This window comes from Loxodonta africana, chromosome 4 (genome assembly GCF_030014295.1).
Source record: "Loxodonta africana isolate mLoxAfr1 chromosome 4, mLoxAfr1.hap2, whole genome shotgun sequence".
NCBI lineage: Eukaryota > Metazoa > Chordata > Mammalia > Proboscidea > Elephantidae > Loxodonta > Loxodonta africana.
In genome coordinates, this window is record NC_087345.1 from 83,374,456 (window position 1) to 83,397,037 (window position 22,582).

The 22,582-nt window shown below is 35.5% G+C and overlaps 2 protein-coding genes across 2 annotated transcripts; both read left to right on the forward strand.

Moving 5' to 3' along the window:
- The first annotated feature begins 4,136 nt into the window (after positions 1-4,136).
- LOC135231374 (olfactory receptor 6C2-like) lies at positions 4,137-5,237 on the forward strand. Its single transcript, XM_064285242.1, has one exon. It carries the CDS (start codon positions 4,221-4,223, stop codon positions 5,235-5,237), a length of 1,017 nt encoding a protein of 338 aa, XP_064141312.1. The 5' UTR covers positions 4,137-4,220.
- Positions 5,238-16,747: 11,510 nt separating this feature from the next.
- On the forward strand, positions 16,748-17,928 carry LOC135231375 (olfactory receptor 6C2-like). The gene has a single exon (XM_064285243.1). The coding sequence runs from the start codon at positions 16,996-16,998 to the stop codon at positions 17,926-17,928; it is 933 nt and encodes a 310-aa protein (XP_064141313.1). The 5' UTR covers positions 16,748-16,995.
- The last annotated feature ends 4,654 nt before the right edge of the window (positions 17,929-22,582 follow it).

Genomic DNA, 22,582 nt, shown 5'->3' on the forward strand with positions numbered 1-22,582 from the left:
GTGAGATGGATTGGCACAGTGGCTGCAACAATGAACTCAAGCACAACAATTCTGAGGTTGGCGCAGGACTGGTCAGTGTTTCATCCTGTTGTACAGACGGTAGTTATGACAGCACCTAAGAACAATATCAACAAAGAGTCGAAAAGGAAATTTATGAAATAATATCTTTTAATGTTTAAAAAAATTATTAAAAACCACACCGTGGAGTCAATTCCAACTCATGGTGACCCTATAGGACCCTCTAGGTCAGAGTAGAAGTGCCCCAGAGAGTGCCTGGTGGATCCAAACTGCTGACCCAAACAAAATGTTTGTAAAACCTCTACACTAAAAATATTGCCCAGAGGAATCAATGAGAACTAAACAAGCAGAGAGATACCTTGTGTAGCAAATTGGCTTTTAGTTTTAGCGACAGTAAGGCTTGGTGACGAAGTGAAGCAACTACATTTCTGATTAACTGCCCATAGGAAGACCGCGTGTTGTTAAGATGTCAGTCTTCTCAAACTGACCTATTGATCCAATAAAATCTCAACCAAACTCCTGGAAAATAATAACTTTTAGCAATTGGACAAGTTCATCATAAAATTTATATAAAACTATCAATGATAAAAATGAAAATAGTGTTTGTTTCTGTGGGGTTATTCCTGTGGCACTTATGAAAGGGGAACAAGGGAGCCGTTTGAAGTGATGAAAATGTTTTTTTCTCTTGATTCTTGATTTACCTGGTAATTATACCAGTGTATACACAAGGATAATTCATTGAGATGTATAATTAGTATTTACACTCTTGCGGTAACCCTTTTCAAAAAAAAAAACCTGGGGGAAAAATGCTATTTACAATAACGTCATAAGAAACAGGAATACTTCAAACAAAATATTCAGAACAAAAATAACCAGAATTTCAGGATGGAGAAAACTGTATTACCTTTTTATTTCATCATTAAAAGAACAAATACCATTTTGACCCAGAATGTATACTTCTGGCAATAATTCTAACAAGCATGCAAGATTCTTCTTACCGGATGCTTTTTTTCAGATTTTTTTTTTTGGTTGTGAGAAACGGAGGTAAGTCTACATTTGTTTTAGGTATTGGTAAAACAATGGTGATACATAAAGAAAAAATGTTAATACTAGTGAAAATTTATAAAAATCATGAATTTATAGCAATAGAAAATGATTTAAAAATCTGGTGAACAATTAAGATACTGAAAATAAATAATTGCAATAAATGATTCATATATAATTGCGTGTATATTAATTTAGAATAGACGTAGAGGTTTAAGAACACTTGACAAGTTATGTATCTAATTATACAAATTGTTGTCAATGCATAAACCAAAACCAAATACGCTGCCATCAAGTCGATTAGGACTCAGAGCAACCCTACAGGACAGAGTAGAAGTGCCTCATAGGGTCGCCAAAGAGAGGCTGGTGAATTTGAACTGCTGACCTTTTGGTTATCAGGCAAGCTCCTAATCACTTCGCCTCCAGGACTCCTGTTAATGTATACTTACTTTTATTCATTAAAAATTTTCGTTGTCCGTTAGGTGAAAGTTTACAGAGCAAATTAGTTTTCCTGTTTATTACTTTTAAAGAGTAACTACAAAATATTTTGATGTATTTGTGTAAATAAATGTCTAGAAGTATATACATTGTAATGTAAGCTGTATAGTTTGTGGTATTTCACATACTTTTCCTATTTTTGTTCCCTAGTATAAATTTCCCAAATACAATAAATAATTCATGCAACAAATCAGTAATCAAGAAATGTGGTCTCTTTATTCTCCTCTCCTATGATATGTATCAGATTAAGCATTGTGACAGTAAAATGAAGCAAAACTTGCGTTTTATAATCTGTTTCTTCTGTTGTCCTGCTCTTCAGTATGACTGGGAACACTCAATTGGAGAAAGTGATTTTTATTTTAAATGTGCTATGTATACATTGCTTTATATATATACATACATATATATACATATTTGATAATTAATGACATTGATACCGAGATATTGAGGTGTGTTTCAAGCTTGGTTAAACAGATTGAAAATATAAAACTTTTATAATGAGGCTGTGCAACAATATTCATGTTGCACCCAACATGGCTTACATAAAATTAATTTTTCACCAAAACCCGGTGTCTGATGCTGCATCCCCCTGTCTCCAAGGACACTGTCGCCAACAGTGCCTTTGTTACCACACTTTATTTTTTTCCTCCAAATTGTATTACTCAGAAGACTCATTAGTGATCTTGTTTGTGGGTTACCAAGGACACTTTGGTCACTCAGTTAGTTGCATTACTATCAAACGAAGCAAACGTGAAGCCCGATGTAGTAAACTCACTTGCTGCCCTGAAAGGTCAGAATAGCAGCTCTCCTGAAACATGAAAGGATTCCTGACATTCCATAACCCTCATTTGTTACTACTTTTTTTTCTTTCTCGTGGAAATTATACTAGTCCAACAAGGAACTCCATGTAATTGGATAAAGATGGGTACTTCAGAGAGCTCTATGCACTCCAGAGTTGTCATGAATGTGACACTGGATTCATAAGCAAAAATCAGCAGAAGTTCACTTGAAAATCTTCATCCCAACTGTGTTTCCAACCTAGAAGTTTTAAGACTTGATGTGTTTCAACAGCCAACACCAACTATGACTGAAATTTGTGAGTTGTGAGATTAAGTTTCTCATCTTAATTATATCTGCTTCTGTGTAATCTGAGTCTTATTATTCTGTGGAGGAAAATGTATTTTATAAATCTTTTAAAAATCAGAGATGTAAGTGATAATTTTTACACTTGGCAAAATGCCTATTTTTTCATTTTTTAGAATGTACTTTCTGTGGATAGCTAAATGTCATTTTTGGGGAGCTTTTATGTATAGAAATATATTGGCATTTAAAGTGGCTTAGAATTATGTACATTGCCAACATCATATAAAAAAAGATCTATATATGCATATGATGGCATAGTCATACTTCACAATCCCCCAAAAGAATGACATATTGTCTGAAGTTGCATTATCTCACTACCTTCCCTGCTCAGATTTCAGACATATGTTTCGAAAGTAAAATAAAAACCAGTTGGTCACATTTCACTGTCAGTCACCTGTTAAATCTTGCTTCATTATACTTTGTAGTATCTTGAGAAAAATAAAATAAAATGTTTCTAAAGTATTGAGTATTGCCCAGTGTTGATAGGGCTGAGGAAGTTTACTCAGTGATATACACGTTACCTGAGGTCTAGAAGGAGGGATGGAGAAAGGTAAGAGAGGCTACTTCAGTGACATAGCAATATGATCTAATGTAGTTGTTCAATGTGTCCATAAATTCCCAGAGAGTGTTCTAGTGTCGGGAAAACCATGAGCCATATCAGTTCTTCCTTATGTTATAAACTGTATCCATGAAGCCATAACTGTACTCACAGCTCAGGTAGACAGAGTTGATCTGTCTACCATTCATAAAGAACACATTAATTTACCCAGTGAAGTGAGTTCACATGCAAAGAAATTGGGGTCTCCAGGAAAACGTTTCATGACACACTGATGAAGAAAAATTTCAAACCTAGAGACACTAATTCTAAAATGAAATGACAGGAATTGATGAAAACGCAGAGGGATGTCAGTTATGATGAGTGGTGAAGTTGGATGAAGACTACATTAGGAAATAACGACAGATAAAAGGTTAAGGGTAAAAAATAGCGCCTGTAGATCTGTAGGGTATTTGAAGTTAATTTCTGAGAGTATTTCATGCAAGGATGAATGGAAAGCCTTTAACTAGCCAATAAGATTTGCTGCATTCTGTACCGCGGTAGAATATAAGAATTACTTAGGGGCAGAGAAAGCTAAGAAGGAGTCAGGAGGGGAGCTGCAGCTGCTCTGTGTGTGTGTATGCAAGTGTGCGGGCAGGGTTTAGACACGTTCATTGAAGAGAATCCGTGTGTGCTATGAACAAAAACAGAAAAAAAATTCTTTGAACATAAGAGCTAGAACGGAGACTTCAAGAGACTATAGAATGTTCATAGTGAACCCAAGTTATCTGACATACTTAGCACTTTATGGAGCAAAGTGCAATGCAAATATACCAAGCAAATAATTATTGAGCTGAATGACATCTGTGCTCCTTATGAAGTGAGAGACTAGTAACGGTCAAAAGCAATTCTTTTCAGAGTGTGGATTCAAAATGTAAAAACTGTTGATCATATATTTTAATGAATTAAAAAAAGCCTGAATATGATAGATACTGTTAAAATGATCTGTAATAAAATATCTCTAAATATGACATGCAGATTGGACAAAAGTCAGGAGTCAGTGATGACAAACCGCACAGTAACGACATTCATCCTGCTGGGACTGACAGATGACCCACAGCTGCAGGTTTTGATTTTTATCTTTCTCTTTCTCACCTACATGTTGAGTGTAACTGGGAACCTGACAATCATCACACTCATCTTACTGGATTCTCACCTCAAGACAGCCATGTACTTCTTTCTACAAAATTTCTCCTTCTTAGAGATCTCATTCACATCTGCCTGTATTCCCAGATACTTGTACAACATAGGAACAGGTGACAAGCTCATTACCTATAGTGCCTGTGCCAGTCAAGTATTTTTTACTGACCTCTTTGGTGTGACAGAATTTTTCCTCCTGGCAGCCATGGCCTATGACCGCTATGTGGCCATCTGCAAACCCCTACACTACGTGACCATCATGAACAGCACAGTCTGCAGAAGAATTATATTTTGCTGTTGGGTGGCTGGTCTGTTTATTACAATCCCCCCACTCATCCTGGGCTTGAATCTGGAATTTTGCAATTTGAATACTATTGATCATTTTATCTGTGATGCATCTCCCCTCCTGAAGATCTCTTGTTCAAATACTTGGGTCATGGAACAGACTGTTTTAATCTGTGCTGTGCTGACTTTCATTATGACACTTATGTGTGTCTTTCTGTCCTACATTTATATCATCAAGACAATTCTAGGATTTCTATCTGCCCAGCAAAAGAAAAAAGCCTTTTCTACTTGTTCTTCCCACATGATTGTGGCTTCTATCACCTATGGCAGCTGCATCTTCACCTACATTAAACCTTCAGCAAAGAATTCAGTGGCCATTAATAAGGGTGTGACAGTGCTCACCACTTCCATCGCCCCCATGCTGAATCCCTTCATTTACACCCTGAGGAACAAGCAAGTAAAACAGGCCTTCAATGACTCAGTGAAAAGAATTGTAATATTTTCAAAGAAATAGGGGGATGTGAAGTATAATTTACACGTTACAGTGAACTTCCCAAACTCTGTAGTCAGGTCAGCTTTCTCAAAACACTGTCTTAACTTATCCTGGTCTAGGCATTCATTTTCCTATAAACATTCTCCCTTAATAGGCATGTTAGTAATATTCTCCCTTAATAGACACATTAATAGCATTCTAGAATTTAAATTTTGGCTTCATCTCCAAATCAGTAATACTAAAAAGTAAAACACAACAAAATAAAATGAAAGCATATCTCCAAATTGGGAACACCAAAACAGAAAAAAAAAAAAAATGTAGGTTGATGAATTTTCCAGTAAAAGAATAAGTTATGATCACCATTGCTCCTTCCAAGTAAACCTTCTCAAGTGATACACTCATTGATTCCCTTAACAAATACTTACTGGTATGTTCCTTGGGCCAGTTATCCTCTCAGGCACTAGAAATAGAGGAGCGAATAAAATCACCAAAAACCTGCTCCATGTGCCCTCAGAGGTAAAAAGGAAACAATCGTATATTAAAGAAAGCAAAAAAGTTAACTTGTGCTCAAATAAACACTTTTGTCTTGAAAGTGAATTATAAGCCTTACAATTCTGGAAGAATATCTGAAATATTAAAACTGTAAAATTATGAGATTTGTAAAGATATTGAATTGATAATAACCAAAACCTTTATTTTCCTCACCTTTGTACTGATCAGGCCTTCAGTAACTTGCAATATTTCATGGGAAGCACACATATTTATCTCAGTGGCCTTTATTCCCATAACAGTGTGCTGTGCCACTAGGGTTCTGTTTTCCTATGTTCTTCTTTAATCTTTTTAAGGAGGGTGAACTTAGTTCAAATTTTTTAAAACATGCTAAATATTTAAGTCATACCTTTTTTTCCTCTATCATGTTTAGGTCGACCTTTGTTAGTTCAACCACAGGTTGGTTAATTTTCCTAATAGATTCATCCAGATTCTGTCATGTTAGGGTATGTCCCATGGTAAACTATATGAGGTCAAGGAGTTTGGGATTTTTTTAAAGCTACTCACTGTTTAAAAAATTAACCTTGAACTCATGTTTTCTAAATTCAGATCCCATATCTACTCTTACTAGCTGTGAGATTTTTAGTTTCTTTCTGACTGGATCATATAGTACATTAAAAAAAAAAAATCGTTACTACAAAATTTACATACTATAAAGTTTTCCAATTCAGAGTACCTGATTCAATTTTAAGTCTTTATAAAAAGTGGTACATCCATCATCATAATGTTACTTTAGAACATTTTTATAACCCCAAGGGGAACCTTGTGCCCATCAGCACTCATTCTGTCCATCCCTTTCTTCCCAGCCTTGGTGATTTCATTGTTGTTAGCTGCTGTCCAGTCAGCCCCTGACTCCGTGGTGATCCCAAGCACAAGTGAGTGAAATGCTGCCCGATACTGTTTTATCCCCATGATCAGCTGTGAATCAGCCCATTATGATCCATGGGGTTCTCACTGGCTGATGTTTGGCAGTATATTGCCAGGCCTTTCTTCCTAGTCCATCTTACAGATGTGTGACAGCTGCAAGTGAGGTACATTGGCTGGGAATGAACCCCAGTCTTTGCACATGGAACGTGAGAATTCTACTTTACTACCAATGCATTATTTCCCAGCCTTAGGCAACCACTAATGTACTTTCTTTCTCTATAGATTTGCTCATCCTGGACTTTTCATATAAATAAAATTATACAATATACAGCATTTCGTGGCTGGCTTCTTGGAAGTCCACCTATTTTAATGTAAAACTATTTTTCCTTACATCTGCCCTGTTCCTACGTGCTTTCAGCTTACCCAAATTATTCTGTTTCTTTTCACATTTGAGATTTTTCTATTAGTTTCTAAGTTATACACTATGCTCTTTATATACTCTTTGTGATTTCCACTAGAATTAAAACTATTTGCTTATTTTTTTCTAACCTACCATGCCACCTTTCAGAGTTTTCTGTAATTTTTTAAATCTTGTGTTTCTTTGAACATAGTTTTGTTGCAGTCTTTGTCTTGTATTTCGTTTATCTGAAGTAGTTTGTGTCTGTTTCTGTTGTCCATATTTATTGGATTTCTCCCGGATGGAGTTTTTTCTTTAATATGTCTGTTAATATTTAACTGTGTGCTAGACTTTGTATTGCAGAATTATTTTAGAAAAACTTAAGCTGGAATAATGTCATCTTTCTACAGGAAGAATTTTTGTTTGGTTTCTTCCAAGACCCTGATTAGTAGCCTGAACACACCTTAAACCAGGCTCAAAACTTGATGCAAATTTGACTGCAATTCTACATGAGGATTTTTTGAGTTCTAGTTCACCTTTATCCCCTGAAATTATATTTATTCATGTCACAGCCCAAATTTCATAATCAGCCATTACATGAGACAAAAACTCTATCCTTTTATTTTAAAGTTAAGATTGATATATGTTGCATTTTTTGTAAACACCATATCATGTTTACGTGTTTTCTGTCTTTGTTTTTTTGTTGTTTTGTACCCAATCTGATTGGAAAATCTGATTTAATAATTTCACATAACCTATTTAGAATCCTTATATTTTGCAGTCACATACACACCTCCATCATCTCATTTTTGTGTTTTCTAATTTATATTTTCTATTCTGAATTTTGTTTCAGCAATTCAATTATCTTTAAACCATTTTAATCTAGCTATATATAAGATGTTCATTATATTTTTACTAGATACTGTAAAAAGTTCTCCTTACTGACATAGCAATAAACGTAAGATTTATATTGAGTGAGACAATCAACCATAGAATAAATATATATATACACATTTAAAAATAAAAACCACTGCCGTCGAATTGATTCCAACTCACAGTGACCCTATAGAACAGAGTAAAACTGCCCTATAGGTTTTTCAAGGAGTGGGTGAATTTGAACTGCTGACCTTTTTTGGTTAGTAGCTGAGCTCTTAGGCTCTGACATATGAATATATACATGCTTTTTTTTTAAGCCTATCATGTAAGCAGATGGTATATAATCTAGAAGCATACTTATCAAACTAGTAACAACTGGTTACTCTGCAAAGAGGTTTGGGTGGAGAATAAGAGAGATTATGGCATTTTCTATCTCTTTGGGAATTCAAGATGCAATAAAACCACCTATCACTTCATGAAACAAGTGTAGAATCAACTAAAACAAGATAAAAGTGCAGAAAGATGGAGATAAAACATTCAGTGTTAATGATAAAAAAGAATGGAATGAAAAACACTGCTTGATTTATGCCAACAAATATCTTCTTTAACATACTCTGTGACTGTATTTTACCACACAGATTGAAGGCAAGGCAGAAATTTTAAAATATTTTTTTGCAGAGAAAGATTACTTAAAACATGGCAAGAAGAAATGTGTGTGTCATTGAAAATTGACAGTTTCACAAAGTAATTGATAAGGCATACCAGAATTCTAAGTAAAGTGTGATCAAGATTTTTCCTAAAGTCACCAATCAGCTGAGTCACTGTAAGGTAGACTTGAGTAAGTGAGGACACTTAAAAATTATTGAATTAAGACAGAGATTGGAGTTCAAGGGGGCTGACATGACTGGAGAAGGGAGCTATACAACTAAAGTGCTCCAAAATCCACATTGTGGTCTCCTTATGTCTTTGCTGACCACTAAGCTATTCATGTGTGGAATAAAACTCTATGAGACTACACAAAGAATGACCAATGAGCTTTAACTAGAACATATTTCAAAAAACAAATGGGTTGCAAGGTAGTGCAGTTTCAATCAATCAGATTGAAATATCCTCACTGAAAACTCAGGGCATTAGGTAGAGACTCCAGGAGGATCATGCCTTAAAAGCAAGCCTAAATTATTCTCATAATACAAACTATTATAGCTGCTGAGAAACAAATCTTAAAAAGAAATATAAAATGGATCAAGCAAGGGTACTGCTGCATGAAGAAAATATAGTACTCAAAAAAATAGCTACAACAACAAAATCCAGATACTCACCAACATAGCATTCACAATTTTCAACATTAAATAAAACAAACTATATACACACATATATGTACATACATATCTATATTAGACAATAACCATGAAAATATGGCTCAAATCAGGAATAAATTCAGTCATTTGAATGAGCTCCAGAAATGACAGCCCAAAGGCATTAAAACAAATATAAATATGCTCATCATAATCAAGTATAAAAAAGGAAAACTGGTGAGAGAAATGGAAGATACGAAAAAATCAAATGGAACTTATGGAGATGAAATATACAACATTTGAAATGAAGAGTTCACTGGATGGGAGTAACAGCAAATTACATAATGAATAATAAAGACTGATGAAATTGAAAATCTAGCAACCTAAATGACCTAAATCAAAGCATAGAGGAATAAAAGCATTGAAAGAAATCAACAGTGTCTCTATGACATGTAGAAAAAAAAACAGGCTATAGCGTTTATTTGTAAATGGAGGTCTGGAATGAAAGGATGAACAGGGCACAGAAGGTATTTTAAGAACAGAAACTTTTACACATTTAATGAAAACTAAAACCTACAGGTTTAAAAAGCTCAATGAACTCCCAGCAAAATAAGCACACAGCCATATTAAAGCATGTCATAATAAAATGACCGAATATCAGTAAAAAAGAAAAAAAAAAAAACTTTTTCAAAAGAAAACAATTGGGGAAAAGACACATTATGTACACAGGAGCAAATATAAGAATCTCAGTATGCTTTTTGTCAAAAACATTGCCATCCAGAAGACAAAGGAGTAAAATCATTCCCTTTTTTTTTAAGCTGAAGGAAAAGTCCAGATGACAACATGGATCTGACACAAGAACGAAGAAGAGAAGTGAAAAACATGTGGGTATATATAAAAGACATTTTTCCGCTTCTAAAAAGATTTTTCAATGATAATTGACTATAAATTAAAAAAAAAAATGTACTGTTGGGATTATAACATATGTAGAATTAAGACAAAAGAGAAAAATAGTACAAAGGCCAAGAGGTGGAAAATGGAAGGAGATAATTAAAAAATTATTCTATAATATATGAAATGGTATGATATTATTTGCAGGTAGACTGAAATAAGTTAGAAATGTATATTATAAACCCTAGAGCAACCACACAAAAAGGGGCATAATTAATGAAAAATAATGGAGTAAAAAAAAAAAACCACTGTCACTGAGTCGATTCCAACTCATAGCAACCCTGTAGGACAGAGTAAGGTGAAATCATAAAAGTACTTAGTCCACAAGAAGTTAGGAAAAGCGACAAAAAGCACAAAGAACAGATAGTACAGAAAACAAATAGCAAGATGGTGAATTTAAAACCAACCATAACCAATAATCACGTATGCTTAGTAAAAGGAAGAATTTGTCAAACAGGATTAAAAAAAAGCAAAAAGAAACAGTATGTCATATATAAGATAATACTTTGAATATAAATACATATATAGGTAAAGAAAAGTTGTTTTTTTAAAGCCATTTACCTTGGAAACATTAGCCAAAACAAAGCTAGCATGACTGTATTAGTATCAGACAATTTTAGATTCAGACTAAAGTGGGATATTGCTTATAATAATATATTATTCAATCAATGAATAGGGCATAGTGAAGGAGTGTAAGGAGTTAATAATAGAGCTTCTAAGTACATAAATCATAAACTGATATAATTAAAAGAAGAAATAAAATGCATAATCATAGATTAGAGATTGTAGTACTCCTCTCTCAGCAACTGATAGAAAAGGTAGACAAAATATCTTCATGAAAGACTTGAAATACACAATCAACCATGCTGACCAAATCAATGTTTGTAGAACCTGCCGTTCAAGAACAGCAGAATGTACAATCTTTTCAAGGGCCCACAGAATATTCACCAAGATAGACAATAAAACAAGTCTCAATAAATTTAAAAGGATTGAAATCATACCCAATATGTTCTCTGACCAGAATAAAATAAAATTAAAAACAGTAACATAAAGACATATGGAGAAAAATCACAAATATTTTGATATTAAATAACCTCAATCTAAACCATTTCTCACACCATACACACAACATAACTCAAAATGGATCATAGCCCAAAATGTAAAACCTACAAGAAAACACAGAAAATACTTGCAACCTTGTGGCAGACAAAGAAAGAACTTCTAGAAAGAACACAAAAAAAGCACAAAACATACAAGCAAAAATATGGATAAATTTGACTTCATCAAAATTGAAAACTCTTACATTTTGAAAGACTCCAAGAAAAAAACAAAAATACAGGCCTGAAACTGGGAGAATATATTGACACTTCAAATATATGTGCAACATGAAAAAGAGCGGTGCCCTGGTAGCACAGTAGTTAAGAGCCCGTTTGCTAAGCAAAAGGTTGGCAGTTCAAATCCACCAGCCGCAACTTGGGGCAGTTCTACTCTGTCCTATAGGTTCCCTGAGAGTCAGAATCAACTCAGTGGCAACACTTTTGTGTGTGTGTGTAAAAAGAATATTTGCAAACTCTATAATAAGAAAACACGACCTAATAAGAACGGGCAAAATATTTGAATGTATGTTTCAAAAGACAGATGAATAGCAAGAAATCATATAAAAAGATTTTCAACATTAGTCATCAAAGAAAGGAAAATAAAAACTACAAAAACACATCAAAATGCGTTCAAGAGAATAACTAAAATGAAAAAGACTGAAAAAATTGTCAATGAGATACAGCAACTAAAAATCTCACACATTCTTGCTGGGAAATTCAAATGTCACAACTATGGAAAACTGTTTGTTAAACAGTTAAATATATACTTGCCATTAGATCCAACAATTGCAGACCTAGATATTTACCTGAGAGAAATAAAAGCACATATCCATACAAAAACTTATACATGAATGTTTAAAGCAGCTTTAAACACAGTAGCCAAATCCCAGAGACAGTCAGAATGTCTATCTTGTGTTGAACAATTAAATAAATTGTGATGTCTAAACCATGAAGTATTTCTGATAAACACGAATGAACTGCTTATACACACAGTAACAAGAATGAATCTCAAAAGTGTTATGAGAGAAAATTGCCATGTATGATTCCATTCATATGAAACATAAGACAAATCTAGTCTAATTTATATTGTCTTCAGCAGATCACTGGCTCCTTGAGAATGAGGCCAGGGTTAACTAGGAAGGGACAAAATAAACATTCGGGGGGATGGAAATACTCTATGTCTCCTGTGGTGGTAGGGATTAGTTAGGTGGATACATTTGTCAAAATTCACCAAACTGAAAAATTAAAGATGGTGCATTTTATTGTATGTAAATCATATGCCAATAAATCTATAAGCCAGCCTTGACTCATATTAGTCCATGATTTAATTAAGGCAATAATTATACAAAGGAAAAAAAGATGCACATTCCTGACAAGCATATGTACAGACACTCATACACACTTGACTTGAAGGAACCTATTAAATACATTTTATAATAGTAATCTACCACCCCATCTGTCAGTTTGTCATACTGTGGTGTCCTGTGTGTTGCTATGATGCTGGAAGCTATGCCACTGATATTTCAAATACCTGCAAGGTCACCATAGTGGCAGGATTAAGTGGAGATTTCAGACTAAGGCAGACTAGGAAGAAAGGCCTGGCAATCTACTTCCAAAAATTAGCCAATGAAAACTTTATGAATCACAACAAAATATTATCCAACTTATTTACTTTAGACAAGTCATCTGGAAGGATCAATTGCTAGAGGAGGGCATCACATTTGGTGAAATAGAGAGCCAATGAAGGCAAGAGACATCCTCGGACTGGGAGACCCTCAGTGAGATGAATTGGCAGAGCAGCTGCAACAAAGGACTCAAGCATGCCAGCGATCACGAAGATGATGCAGGACCAGGCAACCTTTGTTCTTTGTACATAAGGTCACCATGAGTTGGAGTCAACTCGACAGTGACTAGCCATCTATTTATAATACTAATATGTTATTTATATATATATGAACATCAATTTTTTAAAGAAATTTCATTTCAAGCAATTACTCTCTGACAATGTGCAAAAAGATGTTTTCATAAGTATTCATCTTCCAGATTTTTCTATAATTGTGAAATAATCTTTAAAGATTTTAGGTAGAGATTGAATAAATCATTGGATATCCATAGAGTGATACTTAAAAATGGTGAAACACTGAGGACGGTGTAAATTTACAACAATAAATTTTGCTTTAAACTCTGAGGATACACTAATACAATGGACTAAGATTAAATAGAATTAAAATGATATGTATTAATAATTTAATTGCATAAAAAAAAAAAAACCTTTTGCCATTGAGTCAATTTCAACTCTTAGTGACCCTATAGGACAGGGTAGAAGTGCCCCATAGAGTTTCCAGGGAGTGGTTGGAGGGTTCAAACCACCAGCCTTTTGGTTAGCAGCCATAGCACTTAATCACTATGCCACAAGAGCTCCAATTATACAAATAGGTTCATATATATTTAAGGTTAATATAGCTATATATCTTAGTATATAAGTATTTTTTAATCTAATGTCCATCTGTTTGTAAATACTATACGTTACATGTGTGGGTATATTTGCAGCAAGAAAATTATGGAAAGCTTTGTTCAAAATACTGGATTTTGTTACATCTAATTTAAACCATTTTCCTAGTTATTTTCCCTTTATTTTTTCTGTTTTTGCTTATCTAATCAAATGTCTTAATAATATATAATTCACACATTTTATGAAAAATTGGTAAAGAAGAAAATAAAGATCTATGATCTGTTAGCTACCTTACATAATAGGAATGAATTAAAAAATTTAAAAAAACTAGATGAGGCTTATTGTTTTCATTTTATTCAAGTTACATTCTTATTGTTTTCTTACCAATCTGTTTTAAATGCTTTTAATGCCCTTTCCTGCCTCTAAAGCGCATGTCCCCAAGTTACCATGCTGTTTGTTTCCCCAAAGTTCATTACACAGATGATTCATTAGTGATCTTTAAACCTGGTCGCTAAGGACATTTTTGCTTGTTAACTTTGTCACAGATTTGACAAATAAAAAAAGATCAGACTTGAGACTGGAAAACCTTTCCCTGAGCAAAGGTAGTTCAGAACATCAACTCTTTCAAAGCTACTTCAAAGGAACTAGCTTTTCTTTTCAGGGATGAGGAGTAAAAGAAAATATTTTCTGAGCCTGTGATAGCGAGACATCTACTGTAAGAGAGTTTATGCAATTGATGTGCATTGTCAGTCACTCGACATACACCATACTTTGCAACTGATAGCAAATTCAAGGGGGTTATGTACTCCCAGGCTGTTGTGATTTGGGGAGTGACCAGATTCAATGAGTTGTGACCAGAAATCCTCATGCTATCTTCCAACATTACATTCATTTTCAAACTGTAGCAGTAAATATGGCTGTAATTAAATAACTCATAGACTAAGACAATGATTAGCTGCCAGAAGGTTAAGTATGATAAATTCTGTCATTACAGTTACCTTTTCTCTTTTGAGACTTGGGTCCTACTTGTTTCTAATAATTGAATCTTTCCCAACTGTGTAAAATTTAGAAATGTGAGTTCTAATGTGAATATTAATGAAATATCATTATTAGAGTGCTTTGAACTTGGATAATGTGTGGTCATTAAGAAGGTTATTTTAAGCAACAATGGTTAGGAGGTCATTCAGAAGTGGTATAACTTGGTGATATGAAGAAGTAACTTCCACATACAAATTTCTGGAAACTCAAACTAAAAACCAGGAAGCTTGTGTATCCCAAGTTAGGATTGGGTACTGGACACAGGGATGGAGTGGGAAAACGGAGAGTTGGAGGGGAGATAGATAATTCATGTAAAGAGTTTATTTGAATATCCACCACAACGACATTTACCCTTTAAATATCACATATGCCTTTTATTACAAAGAACACAGAAAAAATAGGATGAGAGCATTGAAAATCAAGAGTTCCATTTCAGACTTTAAATGTTTGGATTTCACATTTTGCACTTCATAGCACTTGGCTATATGACTGAGATTCTCAAGCAACCATTTTTTGGAGATCAAGAGTTCAAGAAAATGCCCAAAGAGAGTGAGTATGTCAGGAAGTAAAGAAGTACTAAGGAAGAAAACTGACAACTATCAAGTTAATTAAGGCAAGAAAGAAAATAAATGTCTAGAAATTGTTGCTGTTTTTGTTGTTAGGTGTCATCAAGACAGTTTGGATTTACAGCGATCCTGTGTACAACAGGATGGAATGCTCTCCAGCCCTACACCATCCTCACAATTGTTTCTATGTTTGAGCCCACTATCTCAGCCACTGTGTCAACCCATCTTGTTGAGGGCCTTCCTCTTTTTTGCTGACCCTCTGCTTTACCAAGCATGATGTCATTCTCCAGAGACTAGTCTCTCCTGATAACATGTCCAAAGTAAGTGAGAGTAGAAAGCAAACAGGTGATAGAAAAATGGTATATGTTGTGTTAAGGTAACTTATGAGAAAATGTTATGAATAGTGTGTGGTAAAAAGTACACATTCCACTTAGAAATTTCCCAAACATGTATAGCAATAATGAAGTCTTTGATAAACTTTGCTGTAAACTGTTTTATTATAATGTTGAGATAAAAAGATGATTACAATATTCTGAAGATTGAATGTATGATGACTGAAAAATAAAAATCATTATTGGTCAGGTACTTTTATAAGTGCTTTATATAGAAAATATTTAATTTTTAAACATTCTTTACATGACAAAACTGAGTCACAGTGAAAGCAAGTAGGCTTGGAGATATCTAATAATTTTTAGGTTTAGTAGTATTAATAATAAGATGTCAGAAGTGTTTTTCAATCTTGACTAAACAGATTAAAAATGAAAAATATATGTGATGATGTCATACATCAGAGTGCATTTTGGATTCAACATATGTTAACATTCTATACAATAGATTTCTTATAAAAAGATCCTTATCTTCTGCAGGAGAGTAGGAAAGAAGTTTAAAAGTTTAAGTTTTAAACTGGAAATCATAAGGTAGAGTCAAGGGAAGTGGTGACAAAAGGAAGTTGTTTAAAGAAAACATGATTTTTAAAATTGCACTAATGCTAGATCTCAAAATCTTATGCAATGGATGTGGAGAACCTCTATGCAGAAAAACTCAAACCCATTGCCATCGAGTTGATTCCAACTCATAGCAACCCTATACGACAGAGTGGAACTGCCCCGTAGGGAGGGTTTCCAAGGAGCATCAGGTGGATTCCAACTGCCAATATTTTGGTTAACAGCAGTAGATCTTAACCACTACACCACCAGGGTTAGAACCTCTATAGTGAGCTCCAAACTACTTGTGTAAATATTTTCTGTTTATCAAGAACAAAACTTTAAGGAAACACATGAAGGTGATCGAGGAGCTTTATGATTCAGCTTTATAACAGTCTATGAGTGTGTAAGATCACTTGATCTTATAAAATATTAGCAGTCAGTTCCTACTGTATGGAAAAATCAAATGCAAGGTGTAGATAAAACATAGATTGCAAATAAAATATGATGAGAAGGAAGAACCAGTAATATGATGGAGTTCGGTGTAGACAAAGCTATTTAAGTTTTTTTATCTCTCTTGAAATAACCAAAAATACATAATTGTAGAACAATTGTAGAAATTGTACAACCAGCGTATTGATAATATTTGTAATCAGTTTTTTAATATATGTGAGATAGTTTACATATTATTTTCCACCATTAATTACCACTGTACTCCTATAAAAAATCTTTAACGTCAAGTGCAGATTGATTAGAAGTCAGAAGCCAATGATGAAAAACAACACAGCATTTATCCTGCTGGGACTGACCAATGACCCACAACTGAAGGTTGTGATTTTCATCCTTCTATTTCTCACCTACATGTTGAGTGTAACTGGGAAACTAACAATCATTTTCCTCACCTTCATCAGTTCTCACCTTAAAACTGCCATGTACTTTTTCCTACAAAATCTCTCCTTCTTAGAAATCTCATTTATATCTGCTTGTATTCCCAGATACCTCTACAACATGTCAGTCGGTGACAGGACAATCACATACAAGAGTTGTATCATTCAAACTTTTTTTACTGACCTCTTTGGTGTAACAGAATTTTTTCTCCTGGACACCATGTCCTATCACCGATATGTAGCCATCTGCAAACCCCTATATTACATGACCATCATGAACAACAAGGTCTGTAGAAGACTCATCTTGTATTGCTGGACAGCTGGCTTGTGGATCATACTCCCACCACTTAGCCTGGGCCTAAATCTGGAATTCTGTGACTCTAATGTCATTGACCATTTTGCCTGTGATGCATCCCCTCTCCTAAAGATCTCATGCTCAGAAACATGGCTCGTAGAGCACGTGGTCATGGTTTGTGCTGTGTTGACCTTTATCACCACCCTTGTATGTGTTGTTCTGTCCTATGTATGCGTCATCAATACCATTCTTCAATTCCCTTCTGCCCAGCAAAGGAAAAAGGCATTTTCTACCTGCTCTTCCCACATGATTGTGGTTTCCATCACCTATGGCAGCTGCATCTTCATCTACGTCAAACCTTTAGCAAAGAATTCAGTGGCCATTAATAAGGGTGTGATGGTGCTCCTGACTTCCATTGTCCCCATGCTGAACCCCTTCATTTACACCCTGAGGAAAAAGCAAGTAAAAGAAGCCTTCAATGACTCAATCAAAAGGATTGCATTGTTCTTAAAGAAGTAAATTTCCTAATGTAGAGCAATCACGTTTTTACTAAAAGATTACTAGTCCCAAAATATGTGTGTGTGTGTATATGTGTATATATACATATGTATATATATGCTTTCACTTCTTTCTTCCCCTAGAAAAGAACCTGTTTCAGGATAACATTTCTCAATAAGAGAGTATAATGCATTTTTAAGAAGCAAAACAATGACTTCATATTTAAATAAACCTTGACAAAACTGCAAACAAAATAAAATAATATAAACAGACTCAATGAGTTTATTATATATTTTGGATACACTCATTGTGCTCTTTGCCTTTCCAATTCTAAATTCTGAGGGTTTTTTTCTTTTTTTATGCCAGCTACCATTTTAGGCACTGGGGATACAATAGACAACAACACTCTCAAATTTCTCGTCCTTTCGTGACATATTTTATCAAGCGAATGATCAGGAATCAAAATGACTAAGGGGTTGCAAAACCATCTAGATGCTTGTCTTAGTCATCTCGTGCTGGCCTATCCCTTATCAGCTACCTAAAAACCACTAATTTTTTCACCATTTATATAACATTATCACTTCAAGAAGGACATCATGTGGGATCATCTAATACGTAACCCTCTGAGATTAAATTTTTTCACTCAACAAAATTTACTGGAGATTCATTTGAGTTGTTACATGTTTCAACTGTCTTATTTTTATTTCTGAGTAATATTCCATGGTATAGATGTATCATAGTTTGTTTAATTATTTATTCATTGTACAATAGCTGCATCATTTCCAGGTTTTGGCTATTATATGTAAGCTTCTATCAACATCCATATACAAATTTTCATGTAATATAAATTTAACTCTGGAATAAATATTCAAAAGTGCATTTGCTGGGTTGGATTGTAGGAGGCCTGGTGGCACAAACATTAAGTGCTCAGCTGCTAACCAAAAGGTCAGTGGCTTGAAACCACAGCTGCTCTGGGAGAGAAAGATTTGGCGGTCTTGGAAAGATTACAGCATTGCAAAACCTATGGGGCATTTCTCCTCTGTCCTGTAGGGTTACTATTGGTTGAATCCATTCAATGGCAATGGGTTTTTATGATGTGACTAGTTTTGTTTTGTTTTTAGGCGACTAACAATTGAAAGCTGTTTATTTAATTGCATAGTTAGTTGTTTTTTTTTGTTTGTTTTGTTTTGCTTTTTAAATCCCCATAAAAGTAAGTTGTTTAATCCTACCTGTACTTCACAGATAGGTAAATTGAAACACAGGAGAACGAAATAGTACTAGTAAGTGGTACAGTCAGTATGAAAATTCGTTTTTATCTAACTTCACCACTTTTGCTTCTTATATTTTGGGACACTACAGTGATACGTACTTCAGAATCAAGATGTCCTCAAGAGGCACCTTAGAAATGTGCACATATTCAAAATGCAGGCATTGTTTAAATCATGAAAACTGCAAAATAGGCATGTGATTTTACTGGGGTAAAACTATAATTAGGTGAAATATAGCGTGTCAGACAATGTCTGGGAAAGTGGCATGAGGAACTTTGCAAACCCTCTCCCTAATAAACATCCACAATTAGTAAAAATTATTTTCAAATGACCATTTAAGTCTCAGGAAAGGTATAAGCAAATGAAATATTAATGCAAGAAAACCTATTAAGTCTTAGTAAGAAGCACGTGAGTGTGTGGCATTAGAGCCACATTGTGCTACTTCCCTACTCTTACCACCCCATTTAGCCCACTGTGATGGAAACTCCATTCCAGGTAGCAGTGGCCAGTAAGATGGGGCTCCCTCTCCCAATAGCTACAGTATGGTAACTCCTAAGAGGGACAGGCAGCGAGAATTTCTCATCCTCCTCAGCTCCATGTTACAGAAAATGCAATCCAGGAAAGGGCAGGGAAAAGGTCTGGGGTATTCTTCTTCCCCCCAATCCTGACTTGTAGGATAGGAAGCTCTACCCATAGTAAAAAGAAAAAACAAAAAACAAAGCTGTTGCCCATTTAGTTGATTCCTACTCATATTGACCCTATAGGACAGAGTAGAACTGCCCCAAAGTGTTTCCAAGTAGCGGCTGGTGAATTCATACTTTTGACATTCTGGTTAGCAGCTATCTTAGTTATCTAGTGCTGCTATAACAGAAATACCACAAGTGGATGGCTTTAACAAAGAGATATTTATTCTATCACAGTCTAGGAGGCTAGAAGTCCAAATTCAGGGTGCCAGTTCCAGGACAACAGTTTCTTTCTCTGTCAGCTCTGGAGGAAGGTCTTTGTCATCAATCTTCCCCTGATCTAGGAGCTTCTCAGGCCAGGGACTTTGGCTCCAAAGGTTGCATTCTGCTCCCGGTACTGTTTTCTTGGTGGTATGAGGTTCCCCTGTCTCTCTACTTGTGTCTCTCTTTTATATCTCAAAAGAGGTTGACTTAAGACACAATTTAATTTTGTAGATTGAGTCCTACCACTGATGCAGCCTCATTAACATCATAAAGGTAGGATTTACAACACATAGGAAAATCACATCAGATGATAAAATGGTAGACAATTACACAATACTGGGAATCATGGCCTAGCCAAGGTGACACACATTCCTGGGGGACTCAATTCAATCCATAACAGCAACAGTAGCTCTTAACCTCTCAGCCACCAGGGCTACTACCCATAGCAAGGCAGGCCAGAAACACCAGGGCCCCAATGGCCCTCTCTCCCACTAATTCATATGGCAGAAATTCTATGCCAGGAGAGGCAAGTCAAGATGAACAGAAGCTACTGCCTCTACCCAGCACACTATGCATAAAGTAAGGGTGTTTCTCTGACATTAATGGGTCATTGTCCTCGCCCCCAGTGTCAGAGCAATGGCACAGAGATTCTCCCCACGGGAGGAGCAGACCATGGGTACAGAGAGCTCTGAAGGTTTCCTCAAGGGAACTGGCTTTATTTAAAAAAGGAAGTTCAAGTCTAAAGACATTCTTGAAAACAATGGAATTAAGAAGAGACGGTGTCTCCATGAGAGTAAAAGCCTAAATCAAAGACCAGCTATAATTTTACCACAGAGAATCAGGCAAAGAGACAACTAAGAAATGCCTTTCTAGAATCAGAACAAACCTCAAAGACTGACCTCAGAGACGCCCCTGCATGAGGAGCCCAATTTAATTGGTTCAGCCTGTGGAGCAATTAATATTCCAGGGCAATATCAAGAGCAACAGCTCAATAAGCAGGCAATGAATGATCTAAGTTATGATACCTACAGAGACAGACAGCTTAACAAAGGTATCAGGGAAAGAGACCATCAAAAAGAGCCCTGATAAAACCACTGTGATCCCGAGGTGACTGCACATGCCCAAGACTGTATCCTATAAGGAACAGAGCCTGTTCACTGCAGAGAAGGTAGAGATTATGAGGCTATTCCATTCAAGTCGCTAAACAAATAAAACAACAGCAAGCCTTATTGGGGGCTGAAGTGTTCTCATATTCAGAGTTACTACAATATATTAACTGAAATGTTTAGGTTTCAAAAAAAAATTATGACACACAAAGAAACAAGAAGGCTTGATGCATACACAGGAAGAAAAAAATAAAAAGAGCAAGCAAGAGAAATTACCTTTGAAAGGACCAATAAATTGGACTTGGAAGCAGTTATTATGAATGTGTTTAAAGAACTAAAAAGGAAAAGAGGCTTAAAGAATTAAAACAAGTAGGGAGGATGACAAAGTCTTATCAAATAGAGAATATCAATAAAGAGAAACCATTTCAAAAAGAGCCAATTGGAAATTCTGGAGTTTAAAAGTTCAACAACTAATAAGAAAAATTCACAGGAGTAGAAAATGTCAATCAACACATCACATTCAAAGAGGTTCAAAGGTCGAAGCTCAGATGGCTCTACAGAATTCTACCAAATTTTTTTTAATTAATTTTTATTAAGCTTCAAGTGAACATTTATCTTTCCAATCAGTCTATCACATGTAAGTTTACATACATCTTACTCCCTTCTCCCACTTGCTCTCCCCTTATTGAGTCAGCCCTTTCAGTCTCTCGTTTCCTGCCAATTTTGCCATCTTCCCTCTCTCTCTATCTTCCCATCCCCCCTCCAGTCAAGAGTTGCCAACACACTCTCCAGTGTCCACCTGATTTAATTAGCTCACTCTTCATCAGCATCTCTCCCCCCCCACCCCGTGCTGAACAGTCCTTTTCATGCCTGATGAGTTGTTTTCGGGGATGGTTCCTGTCCTTTGCCATCAGAAGTTCTGGGGAGCATTGTCTCTGGGATTCCTCTAGTCGCAGTCATACCATTAAGTATGGTCTTTTTATGAGAATTTGGGGTCTGTATCCCATTGGTCTCCTGCTCCCTCAGGAGTTGTCTGTTGTGCTCCCTGACAGGGTAGACATCGATTGTGGCCGGGCACCAACCAGTTCTTCTGGTCTCAGGATAATGTAGGTCTCTGGTTCACGTGGGCCTTTCTGTCTCTTGGGTTCTTAGTTGTCGTGTGACCTTGGTGTTCTTCCTTTGCCTTTGCTCCAGGTGGGTTGAGACCAATTGATGTATCTTAGATGGCCGCTTGTTGGCATTTAGGACCTCAGACGCCACATTTCAAAGTGGGATGCAGAATGTTTTCATAATAGAATTATTTTGCCCATTGACTTAGAAGTCCCCTCAAACCACGTTCCCCAGACCCCAGCCC

Excerpts from the sequence above, each read along its gene's own strand:
- LOC135231374 (XM_064285242.1), top strand. The coding sequence starts at position 4,221 with ATGATAGATACTGTTAAAATGATCTGTAATAAAATATCTCTAAATATG.
- LOC135231375 (XM_064285243.1), top strand. The coding sequence starts at position 16,996 with ATGATGAAAAACAACACAGCATTTATCCTGCTGGGACTGACCAATGAC.